At 43.3% G+C, this 22,762-nt stretch overlaps 1 protein-coding gene across 8 annotated transcripts in view; it reads right to left on the bottom strand.

The window, feature by feature from the left end:
• Positions 1-17,159, bottom strand: part of Slc25a43 (solute carrier family 25, member 43) — a 33,738-nt gene extending 16,579 nt beyond the window's left edge. For 2 of the 8 annotated variants that reach the window (NR_075096.1, NM_001085497.2), the window contains exons 1-3: positions 16,711-17,097; positions 8,355-8,596; positions 2,789-2,961 (exon numbers count right to left, since the gene is read on the bottom strand). Coding sequence is in view for 5 of the 8 variants with exons in the window: in NM_001085497.2 (NP_001078966.1) it covers positions 2,789-2,961; positions 8,355-8,596; positions 16,711-16,985 (690 nt within the window). In the remaining 3 variants the exon portion in view is untranslated. Of the gene's footprint in view, positions 1-889; positions 1,239-1,417; positions 2,678-2,788; positions 2,962-8,354; positions 8,597-16,710 lie in introns of those variants that run through there. The other 6 variants (XR_391662.4, XM_006541378.3, XM_006541379.3 and 3 more) reach the window with 6 other exon arrangements.
• Positions 17,160-22,762: the final 5,603 nt, after the last annotated feature.

Raw genomic sequence — 22,762 nt, 5'->3', positions numbered from 1 at the left:
TGTGACCTTCTTGCCTCTGTCACTGAGATCACAGGCAAGTGACACCATACGCAGCCTTGACTGCAGCTTCTTGACACAGTATATATACATTAGCTAGAAGGTTCCCACACAAAGGGAAAATGAGTAGGACTGCACTCAAATTCTCACTCTCAGTGTTTCTTACCCTGGTTGGTGGCAGATTGCTATGGTAAGGTGATATTCTAGTGCAGAATGTAGTGTTGGCTAGAGTCTCCTAGAGAAAGCCATTGTTTTAGCAACCAGAAAAAGAAAGTAAAGCTGAAGATTTATGGAGAAGACCAAAATCTCTCAGCTTCACATCTAGATATCACAGAACAGCCTGAAACCCTCTCTGATGACTAGCCCCACCCCCAGGCCTCAAGGTTCGATTTTAGGTAGATCCAGAGCTCACCAAACTTTACCTAAGCTAGGACAGACTCAAAAGAGGCAAGAAAATGCTGGGGATGTCCCTGGGAGCAAGAGAGAGAGAGAGAGAGAGAGAGAGAAGGTATTCTCTCTCTCTCTCTCTCTCTGTTTTTTTTTTTTTGAGACAGGGTTTCTCTGTATAGCCCCTGGTTGTCCTAGAACTCACTCTGTAGACCAGGCTATTCTCAAAATCATGGAAATCCACCCACCTCTGCCTCGTGTAAATTTCATTGAGTCAGCATGGTGGCGTATGCCTTTAATCCCAACCCTTGGCAGACAGAAGCAGGAAGATCTCTGAGTTTGAGACCAGCCTGGTCTACAGAGTGAGTTCTAGGACAGCCAGGGGCTACACAGAGAAACCGTGTCTTTAAAACAAAGAAACAAGGAGGTGGAGAGATGACTCAAAACTATCTATAATAGAGTCTGATGCCCTCTTCTGTCATACAGGGGTATATGCAGACAGAGCACTGATACAAATACAATCTATAAATAAATACATAAATACATAAATAAATGTCAAAACAAACAAAAACCACATGAGCAACAGAGAGGACGTGAGCTGGGCACGGTAGCTCATGCTGAAAATCCCAGCTCCCTGGAGACTGAGGCGGGAAGCTCTTCAGTTTGAAGCCTTTCCTGGATTATGTGGGGAGATCAAGGCCAGTCCTGGTAGTTTAAGGAGATCTTGGCACACAGAAAAATATGCAGTGGCAGGGGGTGTAGCTCAGTGGTAGTAGAATCCTAGTCTAACTCACACATGTCCTTGGGCTTAGTCCTCAATACTCCTTCAGGTCTTGTGGCCTGCAAGAAAATTTCTAGGAATATAATGTGAAAAACACAAGAGGTTTCATTACAGTGTTGTTATACTTAAGAATTAGAAATAGCCCCATTACTTAGAAACTGAGAAATTTTAACTATTTCTAAGATGTTCATAGGGCAAAATAGCACTTGATAACTAAACAGTTAATGGCCTGGAGCTGAATCTGCTATGTGATAAGTAAAAACAGTAAGCTACCAACTTTTATTTGTAGTCCAAACACAATTTCTAAAAAATAATGCCAGTATATGTGTGTGTGTATGAACATGCACAGAAAAAAACTAGTAACTATTAGAAGAATTAAGCTATTTTCCTTTTTTCCCTACTTTGCTGTATTTCCTCAAATTTCTACAACCACATGTACATTACTTTGTTTTATTGTGACCAAGCATACATAATGTGAAATCAACCCTTTAAACCATGTTTTAATATGTGCATTATTTTTTAAATCAGAAGTTATGTTCATTGTGATTTGCACTATAGTCATACCAGTGTGGCAATGGTTCATCTGGACAAGGGCAGAAGAGAAGAAACCCAGACAGATGGGATGTTTTGTGGATCGGAGTGGCAGAGTGGAGTATCATCTTGTCTGAAGATAACATTGGGGAGTCAAGTCCCTTCACGTTTTTTGGCACTGACCAGGGAAACAGGAAGTGAGGAGTGGCATTGAGAAACTAGAGAAACAAGTCAGAGTCATGTGGAGAAACCAACAAGTGGGACTACTCATTCCAAGTGGCATGCAAATGACCTCAAATTCATTTCTGCAGAGCTTCAGGAACATGTCAGTCATATCAGAGAGGCCAAGGACGTAGGCAAGCAACCGAGTGAGCAGGGTTAGGGGAAGATGGCAAAACAGTGGATCTTGCTTGGATTCTGATTACCCACATGTGGCTGTAACGCCCTCTTGTTATATCATCGACTGATCAGATTGGTTTTGTTGATAAGAATGCAGGCTAAGCTAATTCTTCAATTTGCAGCCTCTTTCTTTCTGTTTTGCCTTTGTGCTCTATAGTGAACATGTTTCCCTAGCAATTGTTAGGGCAGTGCATGGCCAGTTGCACCCTTTTGAAATGCAGTTTCTTTCTTAGGCCTCTTGTTGAATGGTTCTTGGTTTATTTTAGTCAGAAAAGGCACAGTGACAAGAAAGAGTACTATGTCTTCCCTGTGGTGGCATCAAGAAGGCAAGTTAACAGGTTACATTTTGCGGTGTCCTCCTTTTCTGGTGACGTAGGAAGAAGAACCATTAAGTGATGTAACCAGGGGCCAGGAAAGAAAAGGGAGCCTTATCTGGAAGCTTTCTAGAAGACGGATACATTAAAAAAGAGGTCTAGGCATTGGCTTAAGCTAGTAGCCTAGAGGTTAGCAGAAGTGGTTCGCATAGTATTTGCATGAGCAATCCTGAGCTCTGTAGAAAAATGTCTTTCTTCAGTGGTGGGGCTGTAAGGGAGGATGAGGAGGTGGAGTCAAAATGTTCTTTGTGGTTACTGTGCTTTAAGGTAATCTGCCTCCCACTGCACCCTTCCCCCACCCCTCCCCAATGCTCCGCACCTGCATCTTTCTCTTCACAGTGTCAAAGGGAAAGGAGAGGGTCTGGCTCACAGCAGCAGCCACACAGACATTGGCAAAGTTCTGCAGGTGAGAAAAGCGGTCCCGGGGTCCATTCCAGACTTTTTCCAGGTTCATGTAAACTAGAAGGGAGCCAGCAGAGAAGGGAACAGCACCTGCGAATCAAGTACAGTGAGAGGTTGCTGTCTTGGGGAACCACTGTCTGGACCAAAATAAAAAAATGCCTCTGGGGAATACACAAGGGCAATAGGAGGGGGTCTGGGGCTGTGTAACTAGCAAAAGGGGGCTGGTGTGACAGCACCATTAGGTCAAGATGTAAGAGCTGGTCACTCCAGGTTGTACAGTTTACTGTAAATAAATGGTACCTAAAAGAATTGTAAACAGATCTGGAGAGCTAGTTGTGGTGACACACACCAATAATTCCATCATCTGGGTGGCAGAAGCAGGAGGAGTAGTAATAGTTCAAGTTCATCCTTACCTACATAGCAAGGTTTTTGGCCAGCCAGGGCTACTTGAGTACATGAGACACTGCGTCACGCAGAAGAAAATAAACCCTAACTAGATGCTGAACTTGGGTTTGTGATACAGATGTTGACGGGTTTGGGGGTATATTGGTATTTATAACTTGTATTGAAATCACCAAAGAAAAGGATGGATTTATGAATGGCTCTGAAAGATGTATAGATATGTGATAAAGTAAGAATATAAATGGATGTATTATTGAGTGTGTGGTTATTTATAATTTATTTATTTTTTATTTTTTATTTTGTTTTTCGAGACAGGGTTTCTCTGTGTAGCCCTGGCTGTCCTGGAACTCACTCTGTAGACCAGGCTGGCCTTAAACTCAGAGATCCGCCTGCCTCTGCCTCCCGAGTGCTGGGATTAAAGGCGTGCGTCACCACGCCCGGCTATTTATAATTTATAATTCTAAGAACTTTACTGTGTGTTTGAAACACAAAAAAGGAGAAAAATGAAAAGAAACATGGGAGGGAGAAAAGCCATTTCCATGATACCGAAGAGATGGCTCTTAAGAGCACCTACTGTTTTTGTAGAGGAGCAGGTGGCTCACAACCACCGGTAAGTCCAGCTCTAGGGAGTCTGACACTATCTTCTAGCCCCCATGGGCCCAGGTACTCATGTACACACACACACACACACACACACACACACACACACACACACACACGCTCTCTTTTACAAAGAAAATAAAAATAAAGATAAAAATAAATCACTCCCATAGAGCACTTGATCCAGTATTGGAAGCTAGGAAAGGACATTGTGTGATAACTGTGCTACCTGACCTGGCTTAGATGGCATAAGGTCCAGTTAGCATCATACACATCTAAGATGGTGAACAAATAATGCATTAGCTGACACTCTCACACATCTCCAGAAGTTTTCAGAATCATCTTAAGTTTACACATAGGCTAAATTTGCCTCTCAAAACATGAGCTCTGGGCTAGAAAAATGGCTTTGTGCTTCAGAACACTGGCCACTCTTACAGACAATACAGGTTCAATGCTCAGCATGTAGGCTGTGGCCCAGGACTATCTGTAACTCCAGTTTCAGAGGCTCTGACACCCTTTTTCCAGCTCCCACGGACACTGCACACATACTATACATGGATATGAATGCAGGCAAAATACCCCTATACATAAAAATTTAAAAATACACAAAGAGATCTAATAGACGGGATAGAGCTGGGGATGTAGTTCATCAAAAAAAAAAAAAAAAAAAAAAGAAGAAGAAGCAGAATATAAGTAGGGTATTGTTTATCCTTAGACATTATTATATTTAATAAACATATATTTGAAAAGACTCACCAACTTCCTATTTTCATTCAAAAACATTTGGGGAAGCTAGGCATGGTAGTTCATGTCTATAATCCCAGCACTAGAGAGGCTGAGAGAGGATGACCAGTTCAAGGCTAGCCTGGTCTACATAGTAAGCTCAAACCCAGCCTACAGTACATTTCATTAGACGTTGTCTCTAAATAGGAATTTAGGAATATTTTACTATGAGTTGGGTACTATGCCAGGTGCTAGGACGACAGCTCAGAGCCGACTACTTTCTGGAGATTTTCATATCGAACACTATATATATATATATAAAACACCCATACCCCCCTCACCTTTTAAACTTTTCACACAGGCCTCAGTAAATTGCCTGGGTTGGTTTGAACTCTGTAGCCCAGATGGGCCTTGAACTTTCACTTCTGCCTCCATCTCCTGAACCTAAGGGGAGATTACAGACCTAGCTTGTGTATAGTTATTTGAGACAGGAAAATTATGTAGCCAGGATTAGCTTGGATCTCATGATGCTCCTGCCTCAACCTCTAGAGTACTGGGATTCCATTATATGCATGTATCATAACACGTGGCTTAGAACACAGAACTTTTGAAGTGGGTCTTGAGCTAAGGGTAGGAGTGTATCAGACACTAAGAGAGTGGAAAGGAAGTCCAGGCAAATACAATGAGCATGTATCTCTAAGAAGCACACACATTTTTGTATGGCTTGAACATGAGAGCAAGGAGAGGCATAGTACAGGATAGGATGAGGTAGGGCAGACCTGCAGGGGTCAGCTCTAAGTGATCTGGAATGCCATGGAAATTCTGGCTTTCTCCCTTAGCTTTTGGAGGGTTGTAGTGAAATGAAGGCAGAGCATTTGGGAAGATTATCCTAGTCTGGCAGCAGTATACAAGGCACACCAGGCATAGGGCCACAGATAGGAACATGAGCCTGCAGGAGAGGCTGAGTCCCTAGAGTCAGTAGGGAAGATGATGGGGATGAGCTAGGGCAGAAGGCGGAAGGCGGAAGGCGGAAGGCGGAAGGCGGAAGGCGGAAGGCAGAAGGCAGAGACAGAGACAGAAACAGGAGGCAGGAGGCAGAGGCGAGAGGCCAGAGCCAGAAGCAGAGGGCAGAGGGCAGAGGGCAGAGGCCAAGACCGAGGCCGAGGCAAGCAGATTTTTGAGTTTTAGGGATCAGCTTCGTCTATAGAGCATGTTCCAGAGCAGTCAAGACTGTAATAGTGGGACTCTGTGTCCCTAAGACAAAACAAAACAAAACAAACAAACAAACAAACAAACAGAAGAAAAACAAAAAATACCAAACAACATCAGAACCTCCCTCCAAATAATAATAAATAAAATAAAAAATAAAACAAAAGAAGAGTAAGTCGGACAGCCTTGGCAAGGTGGCACATCTCTGTAATTCTAGCACTCAAGAAACTGAGGCAGGACAATCAAGAGTTAAGGGGCAGTCTGGACTAAATAGCAAGTTCCAGGCCAGCTAGGTTACTTAATGAGACCTTGTCTCAGAAAATAAAACAAACAGTAAAATGTTAGATATGAAGATAAGTTGTGGAGTTTTATTGCCATACATGGTGCCTATAGTTAAGAACAATGTATTGTACATTTCAGAGTAGCTAGAAAAGATATTCTTGATAGAATGGGGGAACTCACCACAAAGAAGCCATAAATATTTGGGGTGATGGATATGCTAAGTGCTCTGACTTGGAATTGATTATTATGGAATATATGCGTGTATCAAAATATCAAATGAGGGGCTGGAGAGATGGCTCAGTGGTTAAGAGCACTGATTGCTCTTCTGGAGGTCCTGAGTTCAATTCCCAGAAACTACATGGTGGCTCACTATCATCTGTAATGGGATCTGATGCCCTCTATGGTGCGTCTGAAGACAGCTACAGTATACTTATATAAAATAAATAAATCTTTAAAAAATATCAAATGATAGCCCATAAATATGTATAACCATATATCAATTAAAAATAAGAGGGCTGGGGCTGGAGAGATGGCTCAGTGGTTAAGGGCACTGACTGCTCTTCCGAAGGTCTGAGTTCAAATCCCAGCAACCACATGGTGGCTCACAACATCTGTAATGAGATCTGATGCCCTCGTCTGGGGTGTCTGAAGACAGCTACAGTGTACTTACATATAATAAATAAATACATCTTTTTTTTTTTAAAGAGGGCTGGAGAGACAGCTCAGCAGTTAAGAGTGTGCTGTGTTCTTATAGAGGACACGAGTTTGGTTCTCAGCACCCATATGAGAACACCCACCCATTGCCCTCTTCTGGGTTTGGTGGGCACTCACATTCCTGAGCACATACCTTCACACACAGGTATAGATATATACATATAATTTAAAAGCAATAAAAATAATTTTTAATACTTCTTCAAGAGTGTGACTCTGGTAGGTTGACCATGAGCTGCGGGATAGCCCTATACCCATAGGTGTGTATGCAGCACCAAGTGGACTGGGTTGGGTGAGTAACAAAGAGGACATGAAGCTGAGAGGGGGTAGGGAAGTAAGGGGGGGTGGATCTTGAAGGAGTTAGGGGATGGTTGGGGATGAATATGATCAAAATACATCATATAAAATTCTCAAAGAATTAATAAAAATACTATATTAAAACCTAAAAAATAAAGATAAAATTTTAAATGAGAAATTATAGTCATAGCTTCTGGAAAAGTACTTAGTACCCAGTGAGCACCCCTAAAATATTAGCATTATTATTAAACATATTAGGAGTTAAAGTACACTCATGCTTGTTGAAGCTACAAGATGGGCTCTCCTAGAGAGAGGATGCAGGGCAAGAAAGCCAATGTAGAACGCTGGGTATGGTGATGTGTGCTTGCAATCTTAGTACAAAGGAGGTGGACGTAGGAGGATCACTTCAGGTTTGAGTCCAGCCTGGTCTACAGAGCAAATTCCAGGCCAGCCAGTGCTACAGAGCGAGGTCCTTTCTCAAACAAACAAACAAACAAACATAAACACCAACAAAAAAGAAAGCCAACATAGAGGGTAAAAAAAAAAGCTGAGGGAGGAGCCTGAGGAACAAACAGAACCAAGCTGACAGTATCAGACGACCTAACAAGGGCCAAGTATATTGGATAAGAAAGATCTGCAGGAGAGATGTGAAGATAGCCAGGGGACAGTTACCCTAGAAGTCAGCTCTCCATAGGGCAGTCTGACAAATCTCATTTAGTACTGCATAGATGGACTCAATCCATCCTTCTGGATTTGGCAAACAGAGGCCTTGTATATATGTAGCTCGGTCAAAGGCTACAAATACCATTGAGATCCTGTCGTGCTAAATCATGGATACACACACTGAGGTCTCCTGTCGGCTGGGCAGTTTTGAGGGTGGCTTGGAATGCAGGCTTTTCTGAGTCACTTGTATTGCTTGACCTGCATTCTTTTTTTTTTTTAAAGATTTATTTAGTTTATGTATATGAGTACACTGTGGCTGTCTTCAGACACACCAGAAGAGGGCATCAGATCTCATTACAGATGGTTGTGAGCCACCATGTGGTTTCTGGGAATTGAACTCAGGACCTTTGGAAGAGCAGTCAGTGCTCTTAACCACTGAGCCATCTCTCCAGCCCCTTGACCTGCATTCTTTAGGCCTCTAAAATTGTGGTAGGGTGATATGTGCCTGCAATTTTAGTACACAGAAGATAGAGGCTTGAACTACCTTCACACGTGTCAAGGAACAGCCTTTTCTTGGGTGTTGAATTTCACCTTACCTAAAACAGTGAGGGATACCCCTCGATAAAGGGCCAGGAACCCTTCTTGTTGATAAATAGTAGAAAAAGCATGGATTAGCCCCCTGTATGATGGTTCCAGCACGTTCTGCACCATCAATCGGGTTTTGATGAGGTCTGTAGGGTATGTGACAATCGTGGAAACCATGCCTGCGAGACTTCCAGTCACAATGGAACTCCACTGGGAAATACGGCCCAGGTCATCCATGAATAGCACAACGAACCTGGTGGTGGGGAAACAGAGAAAGCTCAGATGCAAGGTCTGAACTGGGCTAGCATGCTCTATAGAGCTTCAAATATTTCCGAGCATTTGGAAGTCCTTTACAATGTGTCTTACTTAGGGTTTTATTGCTGTGAAGAGGTACCACGACTATGGCAACTAATAAAGGCGAACATTTCATTGAGCTCGGCTTGTAGGGTCAGAGGTTTAGTTTATTATCATTAGGACAGGGAGCATGCCAGCATCCAGGCACACACATGAGCTGCTGACAGTTGTACATCTTAATATGCAGACAGAAGCGACTGTGAGTCATATTGGGCATAGTTTGAACAAATGAGACTTCAAAGCTGACCCCCAGAGTGATTGTACTTCCTCCAACAAGACCACACCCACTTCTTCCTTTTTAAAGAATTGTTTATGTACATGAGTACACTGTAGCTGTCTTCAGACACACCAGAAGAGGGCATCAGACTCCATCACAGATGTTTGTGAGCCACCATTTGGTTGCTGGGAATTGAACTCAGGACCTCTGGAAGAGGAGTCAGTGCTCTTAACCACTGAGCCATCTCTCTAGCCCTGCCCATACCCATTTCAACAATGAATCACATATCCTAATAATGCCACTCTCCATGGACCAAGCATTCAAACATTTGAGTCTATGGGGGTCATTTTTTGTTGTTGGTTTTTTTTTTTTTTTTTTTTTTGAGACAGGGTTTCTCTGTGTAGCCCAAGCTGTCCTGGAACTCTCTGTAGACCAGGCTGGCCTCGAACTCAGAAATTCGCCTGCCTCTGCCTCCCGAGTGCTGGGATTAAAGGCATGCACCACCACTGTCTGGCCTATGGGGGTCATTCTTATGTAAACCACCATACAACAAGAAAAATATAGAATTATACTGGAATTACTGGGTAGTAAATTGAAATTCCACCATCATAGAATGCTAGCTAACTATAAGGAAGTCCAGCTGCCGATCTGTATCTTCTCCAAATTCTTTCCACTTCATCTCCAGCAGTTTTCTACTTTTTATCTGAAGAATCTAACTTGCCGGGGGGGGGGGGGGCTGTAAATGAACAAAAGCACCTGGCAGTTGCTATACCGGAATGCAATCTGTCTATCCTCTTAACACTAATAATGAACAGAATTTCCTGAATTGAATGAAAACAGAAATTTCACTTCTCCTCCAGCACTGGGAATGGAAGGCAGAGTGCTCTACACATTAGGTATACATTTCTGTTACTGATCTACATCCGAAGTCCAGCATTCCAGAAATTGTTTTGAGCCTAATGGACCAAGCCAGTATCAACTTTAATTGTAGCCACTGGACTTTGGCTAGCTGCAGAAGACCCTACATCCAGCTAGCTGATTAGGCTATAATGATTAACTAGCTAACCTATAATAAGTTGGCTGGTTGGATGACCAAACTGCCACCCTTTACATTGTTTTCTATACCTTGCTTTTTGTTTTCCTAGAAATGCTCTCTAATTGTCATGTGGTGGGTTGGAGTTCTTGGAAACTCCTTGGCTCTGGGAGATATCTGATTGGACTTTGGTTTGGTTTTGCTCAAATATACTCTGTATATTCTGTTAAATTTAGTCTAAAGAATTAGTTTCCTTTATAATGATAATTATAATTGAAGTTGTTGTTTTGCCAGTTATCAGAAAAGCAACAAACAAAAACAGTGAAAAGGTATCTACTTCTCACTCAGTAGACTGGCATTGTAGCAAATGATGGGGGGAAGGTGTGGAAACTGATAACCCTCACCCTTTACTTTGTGGTATCTAGTAAAGTTGGAGAAGCACAGGTCTTAACTCTGTAATTCCATTTCCTGGCTCACAGCTTAGAGGAATTCTTACAGCTCTCCACATGGAGACACACTACAGACATTTCTTATAAGAATGAAAAACTCCAGGGGCTGGAGAGATGGCTCAGTGGGTAAGAGCACTGACTGCTCTTCCAAAGGTCCTGAGTTCAAATCCCAGCAACCACATGGTGGCTCACAACCATCCATAATGAGATCTGATGCCCTCTTCTGGTGTGTCTGAAGACAACTACAGTGTACTTATGTATAATAAATAAATAAATAAATAAATAAATAAATAAATAAAAAAGAATGAAAAACTCCAACAATTAAATGTCAAAATGTAAGGGGATGGATAGATGACAGCATTGCCATGCAGTGGATCCCATATGGTTAAAATGAATGAGCTTAGACAAATCATAGAAACACAAGAAATAAGCCGTGAAAGCATACTGATGAATGACTAAACCAAACTGCAGAGTGATCTGTAGTATATGGCAACCATAAACAATAAGCCATAAGTATTGTGTAACATAAACAGGTCCTTAGGAGGAGTATACAAGCAGACCCATGAAAGGGGAGAGGGACTAGGACCGAGAGCAAACATGAAGAGGATTCTACCTTCATCCAGGCTTTAGTATATTTATGAGAGATATGTGGAAGCTGGGCTTGTCAAGTCATGGCTTCTAGGGAGGCTCTGGCAGAAGAATCACTTGCGTTCAGTAATTTGAACCCTGCTTGGCCCAGACTCAAACTCAAAAATGAAATAAGGGGGTGGAGGATGGAGTTTAGTGGTGGCATGCTAACTTAGCATGCTCAAGGCCCTGGGTTTGATGCCCAGCGCTGCCAAAAAACCCAAAAAGAAAACCCAGCCAAACACACCCACACACCCACACATCAACAAAGATATTTTGGAATTGGTGTTGTGGGCCAGCACTTGGGAGATTAAGAAAGGAGAAACTTGAGTTTGAGACCAGTCTGGGCTACAGGAAACGTTCAAGGCTAACCTAGTTTATAAAGAGAGACCGTCTAAAAATAGTACGTGAAGTGTGGGTGGTAGGCATATGAGTGTTTGACAAACTATGCTTTGTATTTCTCAGGTTTACAATTTACTTAAAATTACTTTGCATGGAGTTTTACAAATGCAAACCAAAAACCACTCTGGTTATAAGCCTTTTGAGAAGCAGGGCATCCCAAATTATGAGTGCTTACCCCAGAAGAAATATTTATAGGGGTACTTCTACAAGCACACCCTTTCAGGCCACAAAAAAAGCAAGTTCTTTCCTTAGTGAAGAGGCTGGGAAACCAGGAAAAATCGTTCTTTCTGCCATGGAACGGTTCAGGGAGAAGGTACTGAGGGGTTGCAATAAAAATAAATGACAGAGTTGGGCTAAAAGAATAGTTTTATCTTTTTCAAATTGAAAGCATTCCCAGTTCTTTGGCTTTCAAACTTCCAGTGGAAGGGGTAGCTTTCCCAGTGTTCAGGTGACAGCTGGCCTGATGACTAATGAGTGGGCATTCAAGTGAAACCAGCTGAGGGATTCCAGGGTACTGTTTCTGCTCCTAAGGCAAAGGGAATTCATTCGGAACATCTCCTTCAAGGGGTTATTGGTGCATCTCAATTGGACTCCTGGCTATGCTCCCAGCGTCGAAGGGAAATGATACACAGACAATTAAAGCTGGCATTCACCAATGGGTCACTGACCTCTGTGTTAATGCTGGCTTACTGCTTTTTATCCCCTGGCCAGTCAAGTTGGAGGGACAGGAGACACAGGAAGTAGAAATGATCGTCATATTGTCTGCAGCAAGCCCCAAAAAATCTACTTGGAGTTGGGAACGCAAAAGCACCATTCTTTTTCATGATCCTATTCTCATTCCCTAAATCACTCCACCATTCTAGGACATAGGTTAATTTATTGTCCATTTGTTGGCCTACCATAATGTGCCAGTTCTCAGCTCAGATCACATAGGAGAGAGCTCAGTAGTCCTGACAAGGAAATGACTGATAGAGGCATCTAGGGGGAAACAGGCCCTTGGCTTACTAAAGTCCTTGAACTATCTTATTATGTTGGCTTGTTATATGAAGTGGTCTTATCAAATGTAGAAAATGAAAAGAAAGAATTGAAGGAAGTTCTTTCTTCCTAGCCTCTTAACCACCAATCTTCCCTTAGAATAGCAAAGTCAAGGGGCTGGAGAGATGGATGGCTCAGTGGTTAAGAGCACTATCTGCTCTTCCAGAGGACCAAGGTTTGCTTCCTACCACCCACATGGCAATTCACAATCATCTGTAACTCCAGTTTCAGGGGACCTGGTGCACTATTCTGACCTCCGTGGGTACTAGGAATGTACACATAAGTACATGCAGGCAAACACTCATACACATTAAAATAAACAGTCGAGATAGATAACCTCGTTAGGCTACCAATGGCATCACTATGGTTCCTATATCTTAAAATTCTTGCCTGTATCTGGGGCACAGATGCTTTTTTTTTCTCCAGGGAGGCTGAATGCACTAGTGATCTGCAGGAACCCCTTCCTGTCAGCTAGCTCAGATTCTACACACACCCCTGGATATATGTGATCAGTACTTGTAATTGCTAACACAAGCTAGCAGCCAACATAGCCCAACCCAAGCTCATGACTGGTTTATGTAATAAGGATATGGTGGTGGCTCTGAGCAATTCATAACTGCAGGGACCCAAACCAAGGCATATTCAGACAAACGAGCAGTTGTGCAATAAAGTTGGAGGAGGGCCTTCTTTTTGATGCATTAGAAAGCCACCCATTGTATCAGCTCTTCTTTGCTTGTGACGGAAGCATAGCACCCACTACTAACCAGCCATCTCCTTTCATTGTCCATCCAATCAAGCAGAGATTTTAGCTGTGTGGTAGTAGGCAGAGCCCTGGACTAAGGAGCCACAGGATCTGTTTTTAAGCTTGAGCTCAGTCATTGTAATTATAGACAAATTTTTTTTTTCATCCACTCCAGTCACTGATTACGCTGCATGTTTTGTTCCAATCAGACAGTGTGCTGTGATTCCCAGTCACCTGTTTTGCAACTTCGTGGTCAGGACAGAGGACAAATGAATGGATATACTGATTACCCATGATTGTCATCTTTATGTAGGGCAGATGCCTTCACGACTAATCAACCTTTCTTACTATACCTCGTCTTTCCCTGGAATGGTTTCTCTTCAGTTTTCAGAAAGAAAACCATCTGTCAAGAAATCAAGTCAGCAAACCCAGTCTATGTGATTCTTTGCTCTTCTGTCACCAACTTATCCTAGATCCTCGCAGCTGCTGCATGGTGCGGCAGGCTTCTAGCTACTGCTACCACCCACAGTCTTTCTCCTTTCCCATCCTACCCTACCACCATGAGACAATCACCCTCCGCCCTTGATTTTTTAAACCCCGGCACTCCCCCCACCTTGCATAAATATTTCCCACCGCCATCCTCGCATACCAAGTCTGATTTTCAGGATCTTATTCCAACCTGCTTTTCCAGCTGGCTGTGCTGCACGCCTTTCCTCTTCTTTGCCTGTGCTGACATTCCCTGCAACGCCTCATCTTTGCCTATCAGACTCCTACTTAATCCCCCAAGGCCAAACTCAGATATTTTCTTCTCCTCTGTGAAGCCTTCCCATAATCTCATCCCTCACCTGGTGTCCGTTTCCATAGCATTTGATTCATAACAATCACACACTACCTTTATGTGTGTGGATAGAGACATACTGGTCTTTTTTTTTTTTTAAACAAACAAAATGAAACAAAACCTAGTATGTTATAAACTGTGTAGGGGTCCATACTTCTTTCTTTCTTTCTTTCTTTTTTTTTTTTTTTGAGACAGGGTTTCTCTGTGTAGCCCTGGCTGTCCTGGAACTCAGAAATCCGCCTGCCTCTGCCTCCCACGTGCTAAAGGTGTGCACTACCACGACTTCTTTCGTTCTTGCATTTTCTCCAACTTCATGTCCATGGTGGTTACTTCTGTGTCCTAACTAATGTCAAGTGAATGCAGAAGGGAAGATGGCATGATGTGTTACAAACTGTACAAGGTTTGGAATCAGAAGGCCAAGTGGTAATACTGTCACTGATTTGAGGCGTCCCAGTGTGAGCTCAGTTCTCTATCAGTAGATACGGACATAGTGCTTCCTGTCCTGTGTCCTATGATTGTTCTAGGCAGGACCCAGAAGTTGTGAAAGCCAAATGATGTAAATATATAAGATGGTTAAAAGGGGGGCTGGATAGATGGCTCAGTGGTTAAGAGCACTGACTGCTCTTCCAGAGGACCTGAGTTCAATTCCAAGCAACCACATGGTGGCTCACAACCATCTGTAATGGGATCTGATGCCCTCTTTAGGTGTGTCTGAAGCAGCAACAGTGAACTCACATAAAATAATAAATAAATCTCTCTCTCTCTTTTTAAAAAAGATGGTTAAAAGAAAAGCCATGCCATTAGAATCAGACTTTGCAAATCTGTTCCCTCCCCCTGCTCCTTCATACACATTCTCTTTTATCCAAGGGAAGATTTCCCTACCACTTTGTGGAGAAGAGAGGGAAATAGGGAAAATTGAATCATTAAAAGTCAAGACTGGCTGGGCATGGTGGCACACACCTTTAATCCCAGCAGTCGGGAGGCAGAGGCAGGTGGGTTTCAGAGTTCGAGGCCAGCCTGATCTACAGAGTGAGTTCCAGGACAGCCAGGACTATACAGAGAAACCCTGTCTCGAAAACCCAACCAATCAAAAAAAAAAAAAAAAAAAAAAAAAAAAAAAAAAGTCAAGACTGCAGGCCAGATGTTGCTGGGGGAAAACAGCAGAAGCCACACACAATGCTGACTGGGGAACACTATACAGGTAAGGATGGTTCCATTCAGAGCATCAATTGCCGGGCAAGCCTCCCAGCCCTGGTCTTTCAACTAAGCGCTTGACTCTCCCAAGGCTGGACTGTGTTTACTGGGATGGGAATATATGGTGGGAAATAAAGCACACTATGCTGGGCGTGGTGGCGCATGCCTTTAATCCCAGCACTGGGGAGGCAGAGGCAGGCAGGAGGATTTCTGAGTTCGAGGCCAGCCTGGTCTACAGAGTGAGTTCCAGGACAGCCAGGGCTACACAGAGAAACCCTGTCTCAACCCGCCCCCCCCCCCCAAAAAAAAAAAAGAAATAAAGCACATCACTAGCTGCTCCAAGGCCTGGGGTTTTACTTCCAGCCCTGGGAACAAAGTAAAAACAAAACAAAAAGTGTCTTGACCACCTCCTGCCTGTAGGCTGCATGTCTAATTCAGAGCTAAGGCCAGTCTTTAGAGCTGGCCCTGTGCCTAGCGAATGAGGAACTTACAGACCATCGTCCCCAATAGGGAAACAGACCCTCCCCTCAGAGCCGTCATCACTGACTTCCTTTTTTAGGCTTCCTTTCTAGCTCCCATGCAAACATCCTTGAGCTCTTTTTAAGGTCACTCCCTTGCATCTTTAGCTCTTATTCTCGCAGCAGTGGTTGATGTGGGAGAAGGTGAGAAACCGCCGCCGCAGGATGGCAGCTGGGAGTGGGGGAAACATTAGGCTGAGGAGACAAGTCCCTGCTGGAGAAAGGATGCTGCAGACCCTGTTGGATCCTAAAGCCAAGTTAGGCTGAGATTGGAGATGGGGATGGTGGACAGAACTCTTTTTGAGGCAAGAGACTGGTCCTTCTTCCTGTACTACCCACTTACTCCTTAGGACACTGGTCTCACTTTTTACACACCATCAAGAGTGTTCTCTCCTGCCGGGCGTGGTGGCGCACGCCTTTAATCCCAGCACTCCGGAGGCAGAGGCAGGCGGATTTCTGAGTTCGAGGCCAGCCTGGTCTACAGAGTGAGTTTCAGGATAGCCAGAGCTATACAGAGAAACCCTGTCTCAAGAAACAAACAAACAAACAAACAAAAAAAACAAACAAAAAAAAGAGAGCGTTCTCTCCTAAGCCAGAAAAGCAAACATTTTCAAGTTACTAGACGTTGGGAATGGATAGACCTTATCGCCATGGGAAGCCTTTTTGTTTCTTTACCCCCAGATATCATTTGCTAATTCTGCCTCCTCCCAGAAAGACTCAAGAGGTCACAAAACTGCAGTTCACAGGGCAAGAATCTCAAGAGCATGTGAAAAACTGCTACTGTACCCTAGGGGCCACACATATGGCCTTGTAGCCCCCTCCCAAGGCCAGCCTCCACCCCCACCCGACTCCCATCCGGTTTTACAGAGGAAGGGAAACTGAGACTTCTTAGGATTCATCAGGGTGGCAGCTTTGCCATTCCAGTCCGATCTCCCGACCCCTCCCACCGGGCTCTTACTTTCGGTAGGCGGCCAGCTGTACCATGCTGCAGGGGAAGAGGCGCAGGCAGGCCACGCCATTCCCTTTCCACAGGGCCCTTGGCCCCTCGGACAGCCACACCCGGCGTCCGGTGGCCCACAGCCCCAGGGAGTGGCTTTGCACCTTGCCGACTTGGGCCAGCACAGTGGCAAGCTCCAGGGGCGCGGTGAGGCTGAGGCTGAACGCCCCGGCCAGCCCCGCACACAGGAGCCGCTGGCTGCCGGTTAACCGGCCATCCCGTCTCCACGTAGCCATCCTGACCCAGGCCCGTGCCGGCCACCTCGTGGCTGGTGCCCTGGGCTCGCGGGGGCAGTTAGAGCAGTCCGGCCAGGCCCCGCCCGGCGTGGGGCGGACTTGGGAGATGAACTGGGGAAGTCAGGCTCACACCCGAGCAGCGCCTCAGGGATAGGGTGGGATCAAAGGCGACTCTCTCAGGTATCTGAGGCATGCTCAGTTAGTGTGTGTTTGCAATGCAATAGGCAAGACCGAGGCTTCCATTTCCTGTTCTTTCTGGGCCTAGCCAGCATCACGTTTTTCTTAGGTATTCCCTTAGGTACTTTGCTTCTTCTGGGTCCCTTTTCACATTCTATGTCATCCCCCTTCGCCTGTCTATCTTCTCTTCCATAGGCTTCTTTTATTTTAAATCCAGAGTGCAGAAAAGACAGACCTTGAATAACAACCTGCTGCTACCTAGTAGACAACTTGTTAGAGCCTCCTTTTCAGAGACTATAGGTGTGCTTAAGGCTTTGGAACCTTACCTGCCTTAGAATCCTTAGCTCTGCAGATGACATGTCATAGGAGGGTAGGGAAGTCGATTGCTCACTTTGTGTCCCAGTTGCTTCACCTGTACTATGAAGATGGTACTTTCGAGGATTAAATGAAAATTTAATAAATGAAAATTTAATTTATAAAGATGAAATGAATAGTGGCTGGAAGAAGTAACCAGTCTGTATGTGGTGCTTATGAGGGTATGACTAGCTGCTGCCGTAGAGAAGAGGAAACTAAGACACGGAGACACTTGCTCAAGCCTGAGTGTTCACTACCTCGCAGAATCGGGGTTCCTATGTAGGTCAATGTTAGACCTAATAAGGGCCACACCCAAGGATTGCATAGTGGCAGTAGTACATACATTCAGTGATTCTGTTAGGTAAGGGTTAGGACAATATAGGTAAAAAGGTGATAACTGTGGCTTTGCCAGAATCTAAGAAGGATTTAAAAATATTAACAACTTTCCAATTTTATTTCTGTTTTTTTTAAAGGGCTCAACAATGATAATTACAAGGAAAGAGACAGCTAGCAAACGCACTGTTAGCATAAGACATCCCAAATTTGCATCTTATTTTCTATATTGATTCTCATGTTGCTAATGGAACCTTTTCAAGCTAAGCACATCCATCCAATCTGGCACACACTAATTGTACATTTTCATGGGATACAATATGATATCAGAACACATGTCCCAGCAATTTCAGGTTCTTGGTGGCTCATCTCACTACTGAAAAAATGGGGGAGATGGCTCAGTAGGTAATGTGCTTGATAGGCAAGCAAGAGGACCTCTAGCATCCATGTAATAGTTGGGCACAGTGGTCCATGTCTTTCTGAAATAGTGAACTCCAGGTTTGGTAAGAGAACTTGCCTCAGAAATTAAGCTGGCAGTGTCAGAGGGATGGGGGAGAAGACTGGAAAGAGAAAATGACAGAATGAAACCAACTACTGTGCATGCTAATTTTAAATTTAGAATAAATAAGTAAAACCAATCCATTGAAAAAGAGTGGAGATAATGATCAAGGTAGACACTTGATCTTAACCTCTGGCCTCTGTATGTACAGGCATGTACAAGCTCGGTCTCCACCCTTCCCCTCTTTGCACACATATGCACCAAAATAAGTGAAGGGTTTATTTTATTTTGGCCAGAACTGAGCAGACAAAAATTCTGAATCCTCTCTGCTTTGCCCATGTTAGTGTTATGATTTATAAAAGGTGAAGCAACAGGCTGGAAATAATGCATATGTAAATTTAACACTGAGTCCAAGCTATTAGAAGCCAGAGAGACAAGTCTTTACTCGTGAGAGACCAGTTTATCCTCTGGTACCAGGGCTCCTGTGAGTGGCTTATCTTCACCCCAGCATAGATTTTCCCAGGGGGAAATTCTAATCCTTGGGGCTTCTGTTACATAGATACAATATAGAGTGAACAAATCAAGGTAATTAGCATACCCATCACTTTAAACATTTGCAATAATTTATTGTAGATTTCAAAATAATCCAAAAGAGGATTTTTGAGTGTTCCCAACACAGAGACAAAGAAGCCATTTTTAAAACAGGAACCATTTTAAACCTTGGAAGCTCTAGGCTAAGAAAGACAAGGTCTATTTCAACCTGAGTATTTTCTTTTTCTAGGCAGATACACGGAACATTAAAGCAACTAGCAGCAAAGCACGTATTTGATGCCTTCTGCTTTTTCTTGATAAGGTGCTGACAAGATGGGCTCTTATTTTCCGCAGCTAGTCTTGCACATCAGTTAAGCACTGGGCGGGGCAGGGTTTCCGCTGGGAGCACTTATTTGCATTAGGGAAGCCTTGCTCTGCTCTTGGCAGCTGGGGAATAGGCTTATTTGTCTTGTCCTGTGAGTTACTGTGTCTAGCGGTAAGGGAATTTTCTAGCTGTGGAAAGTGGCAGCATGTAACTTTATAACTCTGCAGATGTAGGATTTTGTACACTTGATCTTAGCCAAAAGGCCGAGAAGCGATAGATGTAGGATTTTCAAAGGCATGAATTGGAATTTTGGACCGTGGTAAGGAAACCTTCAGGTACCACTCTGCCCTAAGCACTTTTGTTAGCACAACTGGGCCGGCCTTAAAGCTCTGTCAGGAAAACATCGCCCTGGGAGTGCAGCTGCTGATGCCTGTCGGGTTGTACAGAGGGTTGGTTCAATTGAATCAACTCAAAACACAAAACCATTTTCCTTTGGAGATGTGGAGTTGAGCATTGAGCACACTAGGCAAGTGCTCTACCATTGAGCTATGTCCCTAGTTCAGTTTGATTTTGTTTCAAGGCAGCTTGTATGGGAATTTCAAATATACCTTCTTGGAACTGTATTCTCTGCCTTTTTTGTTTGTTTGTTTGTTTGTTTGTTTTTTTGCACAAGTAAGATGTTCAAATGAGCCAGGCACGGAACCAATTTAAGTCTAGGAAGTTCTAGGCCAAGAAAGATAATGAAGTCTATTTTAACCTCAAATGCGTTTTTGGTATTTTTTTTTCTTCTGAAGTTAACATTGAGCAGTAAAATGACTAGCAGTAAAGTATGTATTTGATACCTTCTGTGTTTTCATGATAATGGGCTCACGAGATGTGCTCACATTTTCCCGAGCCCAAGTCTTGCTCATCTGTTAAGCACTGGGTATGTGATACTTGTCATGTCCTGGGCATGGAGCCCAGGGTCTCACACATGCTAAGCAAACACTCTTCTGGTGAGTATGTCAACTTGAGACTTAAGTCAATTCCCGATGACGTCTGGCGTTTGAATTGCGATGTGTAGACTCTAACTTTATTTGCCTTTTTTGGGGTACCTACTTAAAGAAGAGAAAAGAAAACTCTCCAGTGATCCTTGAGCCCCGCATATCTCGGGGAGTGTACAGCATGTGAAACTGAGGTATTGTGCTCAAAGCACATACAGAACAAGAAGAGAGGCAGTCAGTAAAAAGTTGCAGAAGTAATATTGTGGCAGGAAATAGATAGGTAGCCAGCTGACACCAGCCAGGAGGCAGCCCCCGCCACCTTACTTGCTCCAACTGTCATCTTTCGGTTTCTCTTCTCACGAAAGCAATCTTTCCTCAGCACATTCTCTTGGCTACCTAGTAGTCCTTGGATGATTGCTGATCTCGCTGTTTGGCCTAACACTGATTGATCCATGTTCCCTTACTTTCACTTTCATTTTTTTTAAATACTTAGGGCTGGAGAGATGGCTCAGCAGGAAAGAGCACCGACTGCTCTACTGAAGGTTCTGAGTTCAAATCCCAGCAACCACCCGTAATGCAATCTCACGCTCTCTTCTGGTGTGTCTGAAGTCAGCTTCAGTGTACTTATGTATAACAATAAATAAATCTTTAAAATTTTATTTATTTATTTATTTATTTATTGGATGTAAATGAGTGCTATATCTGTGTGTTCACCTACTTGCCAGAAGAGGGCATCAGATCCCATTACAGATGGTTGTGAGCCACCATGTGGTTGCTGGGAATTGAACTCAGGACCTCTGGAAGAGCAGTCAGTGCTCTTAACCACTGAGCTACCTCTCCAGTACCCTTTGCTTTCCTTCTTTACTTTTGTGGAATTTTATTTCATAAATTTCAAAAGTAGTATAGAGCTCTTGTACTAAGACAAATGGAACTGAAGTATATCAAGGAAACTGAAGTTCTCTGATGTGTGCTCTGAGGAGATATTCATGTGTGAGCACATACATACATACCTACATACATACATACATACTCGTGTGCATGGGTGCCTGCATCCCCCCCTGCCTCATGTGTATGTGTGTCTTCCCTTGTTTTTGTGCTCACACATCCACTTATGTGGGGTTGTTTTCTTTGTTATCCCCACTCCCCCTCTCCCTCTATGCCTGCCCTTTCCTCTCCCTCCCTTCTTTCCCTTTAAATAGAAACTTTCCCTTTAAATAGAAACTTTCCCTTTAAATAGACCTAAAATCAGTACTCTGAAATGATCTTTTAAAGTAAATCATCCTTATAATCAGGTTGTCTGTGGAGAAGAAAACCTGTACTCTAGACAATAAGAGAATTTCAACTCCGGGTCTTTGTGAACTATTTGCCATTCTGCTTTTCTTGTGCCATGGGCAGGAATTGAAAAAAAAGAAAATCTCTCCACCTGTTTTCTTTGAGGCATTCCCATCAGATGCAATGTTTTCTGTAACATTGTCTTGCTTTGGGTGAGCTGATTAATTTTTAAATATCGAACAGTTCTCCCTAAAGTTCTGAATAAAACAACACACAATCTTTTATAAACATGTGTGCTAGCTATTTCTATTCACTTGACACAATTTAGGATCACCTAGGAAGACACTCTCGAGTGGAATTGTCTAGATTAGGTTGGTCTTTGGGTATGTGTGGGAGAGGTTTTAATTGGTTTAATCACAGCGAGAAGACAATCCTTTTCATGAGAGAATGGTCTGAATGAGCAGCAGAGAGTGAGCTGGCCACTGCAGACCTTCTTTGTTCTCTGTTCCTGATTCTGGGCTTGACCAATCAATCAGGTCCCTCTAGCTTCTGTTTCTGTGACTTTCCATCTGTGAGCGACAATAACCTAAAACACTTTCTCCTCTAAATTGCTTTCTTTTTCTTTTAAAGATTTTTGGGGAGGTGAGATGGTTTAGTGGATAAAGGCATCTGCCAGTCAAGACTGATGGCCTGGATTTGATTTTTGGAAGCCATACAGTGGAAGGAGAGAACCAACTCTCAAAAGTTGTCCTCTGTATCGTGGTGCACGGCATAGACAGATGAATAGACAACCAATAGATATTATTAAATTTTTAAAAATTACTTTTTGTTTTAATTATGTATTATATGAGTATTTCTATGTGACTCTGTGTACATGAATGCAGTGACCATGGAGGCCAGATTTTCTGGGAGTGTTTTGACCACTCATGTTTGCAGAGACTGTTCTTTCTTGTTTTCTTTCAGAACTCAGGTTAAATATCATCTCTTTTTGGAGGTCTTGCCTGTCCACAGTCTATAAAACCCCCACTCACTCTACTAAGCTCTCCTCTTTTAGCTCCCCTGCCTAGCTTTTAGTACACTCTATTCCTTTGTTTCTTTCTTTGCTTCCTTGCTTCTTTCCTTGTTTCTTTAATGAATTGTTCTTGTTTTTTATAAGGGGCATTCAGTTACCCCTCAAAATTGACTCCCAATGACCAAGAAGGAAAGTCAGCCTTTGATGTGTCTCTTCCTTGATGGCCTTTCTCTAAACTGTTGAGATTCCTCCCTTGGTTAACCTTTTCTAATTTTTTATATTACTTTTATT

Source organism: Mus musculus, chromosome X (genome assembly GCF_000001635.26).
Source record: "Mus musculus strain C57BL/6J chromosome X, GRCm38.p6 C57BL/6J".
In the NCBI taxonomy this organism is placed as follows: domain Eukaryota; kingdom Metazoa; phylum Chordata; class Mammalia; order Rodentia; family Muridae; genus Mus; species Mus musculus.
This window is presented reverse-complemented; position numbering and strand designations above follow the sequence as displayed.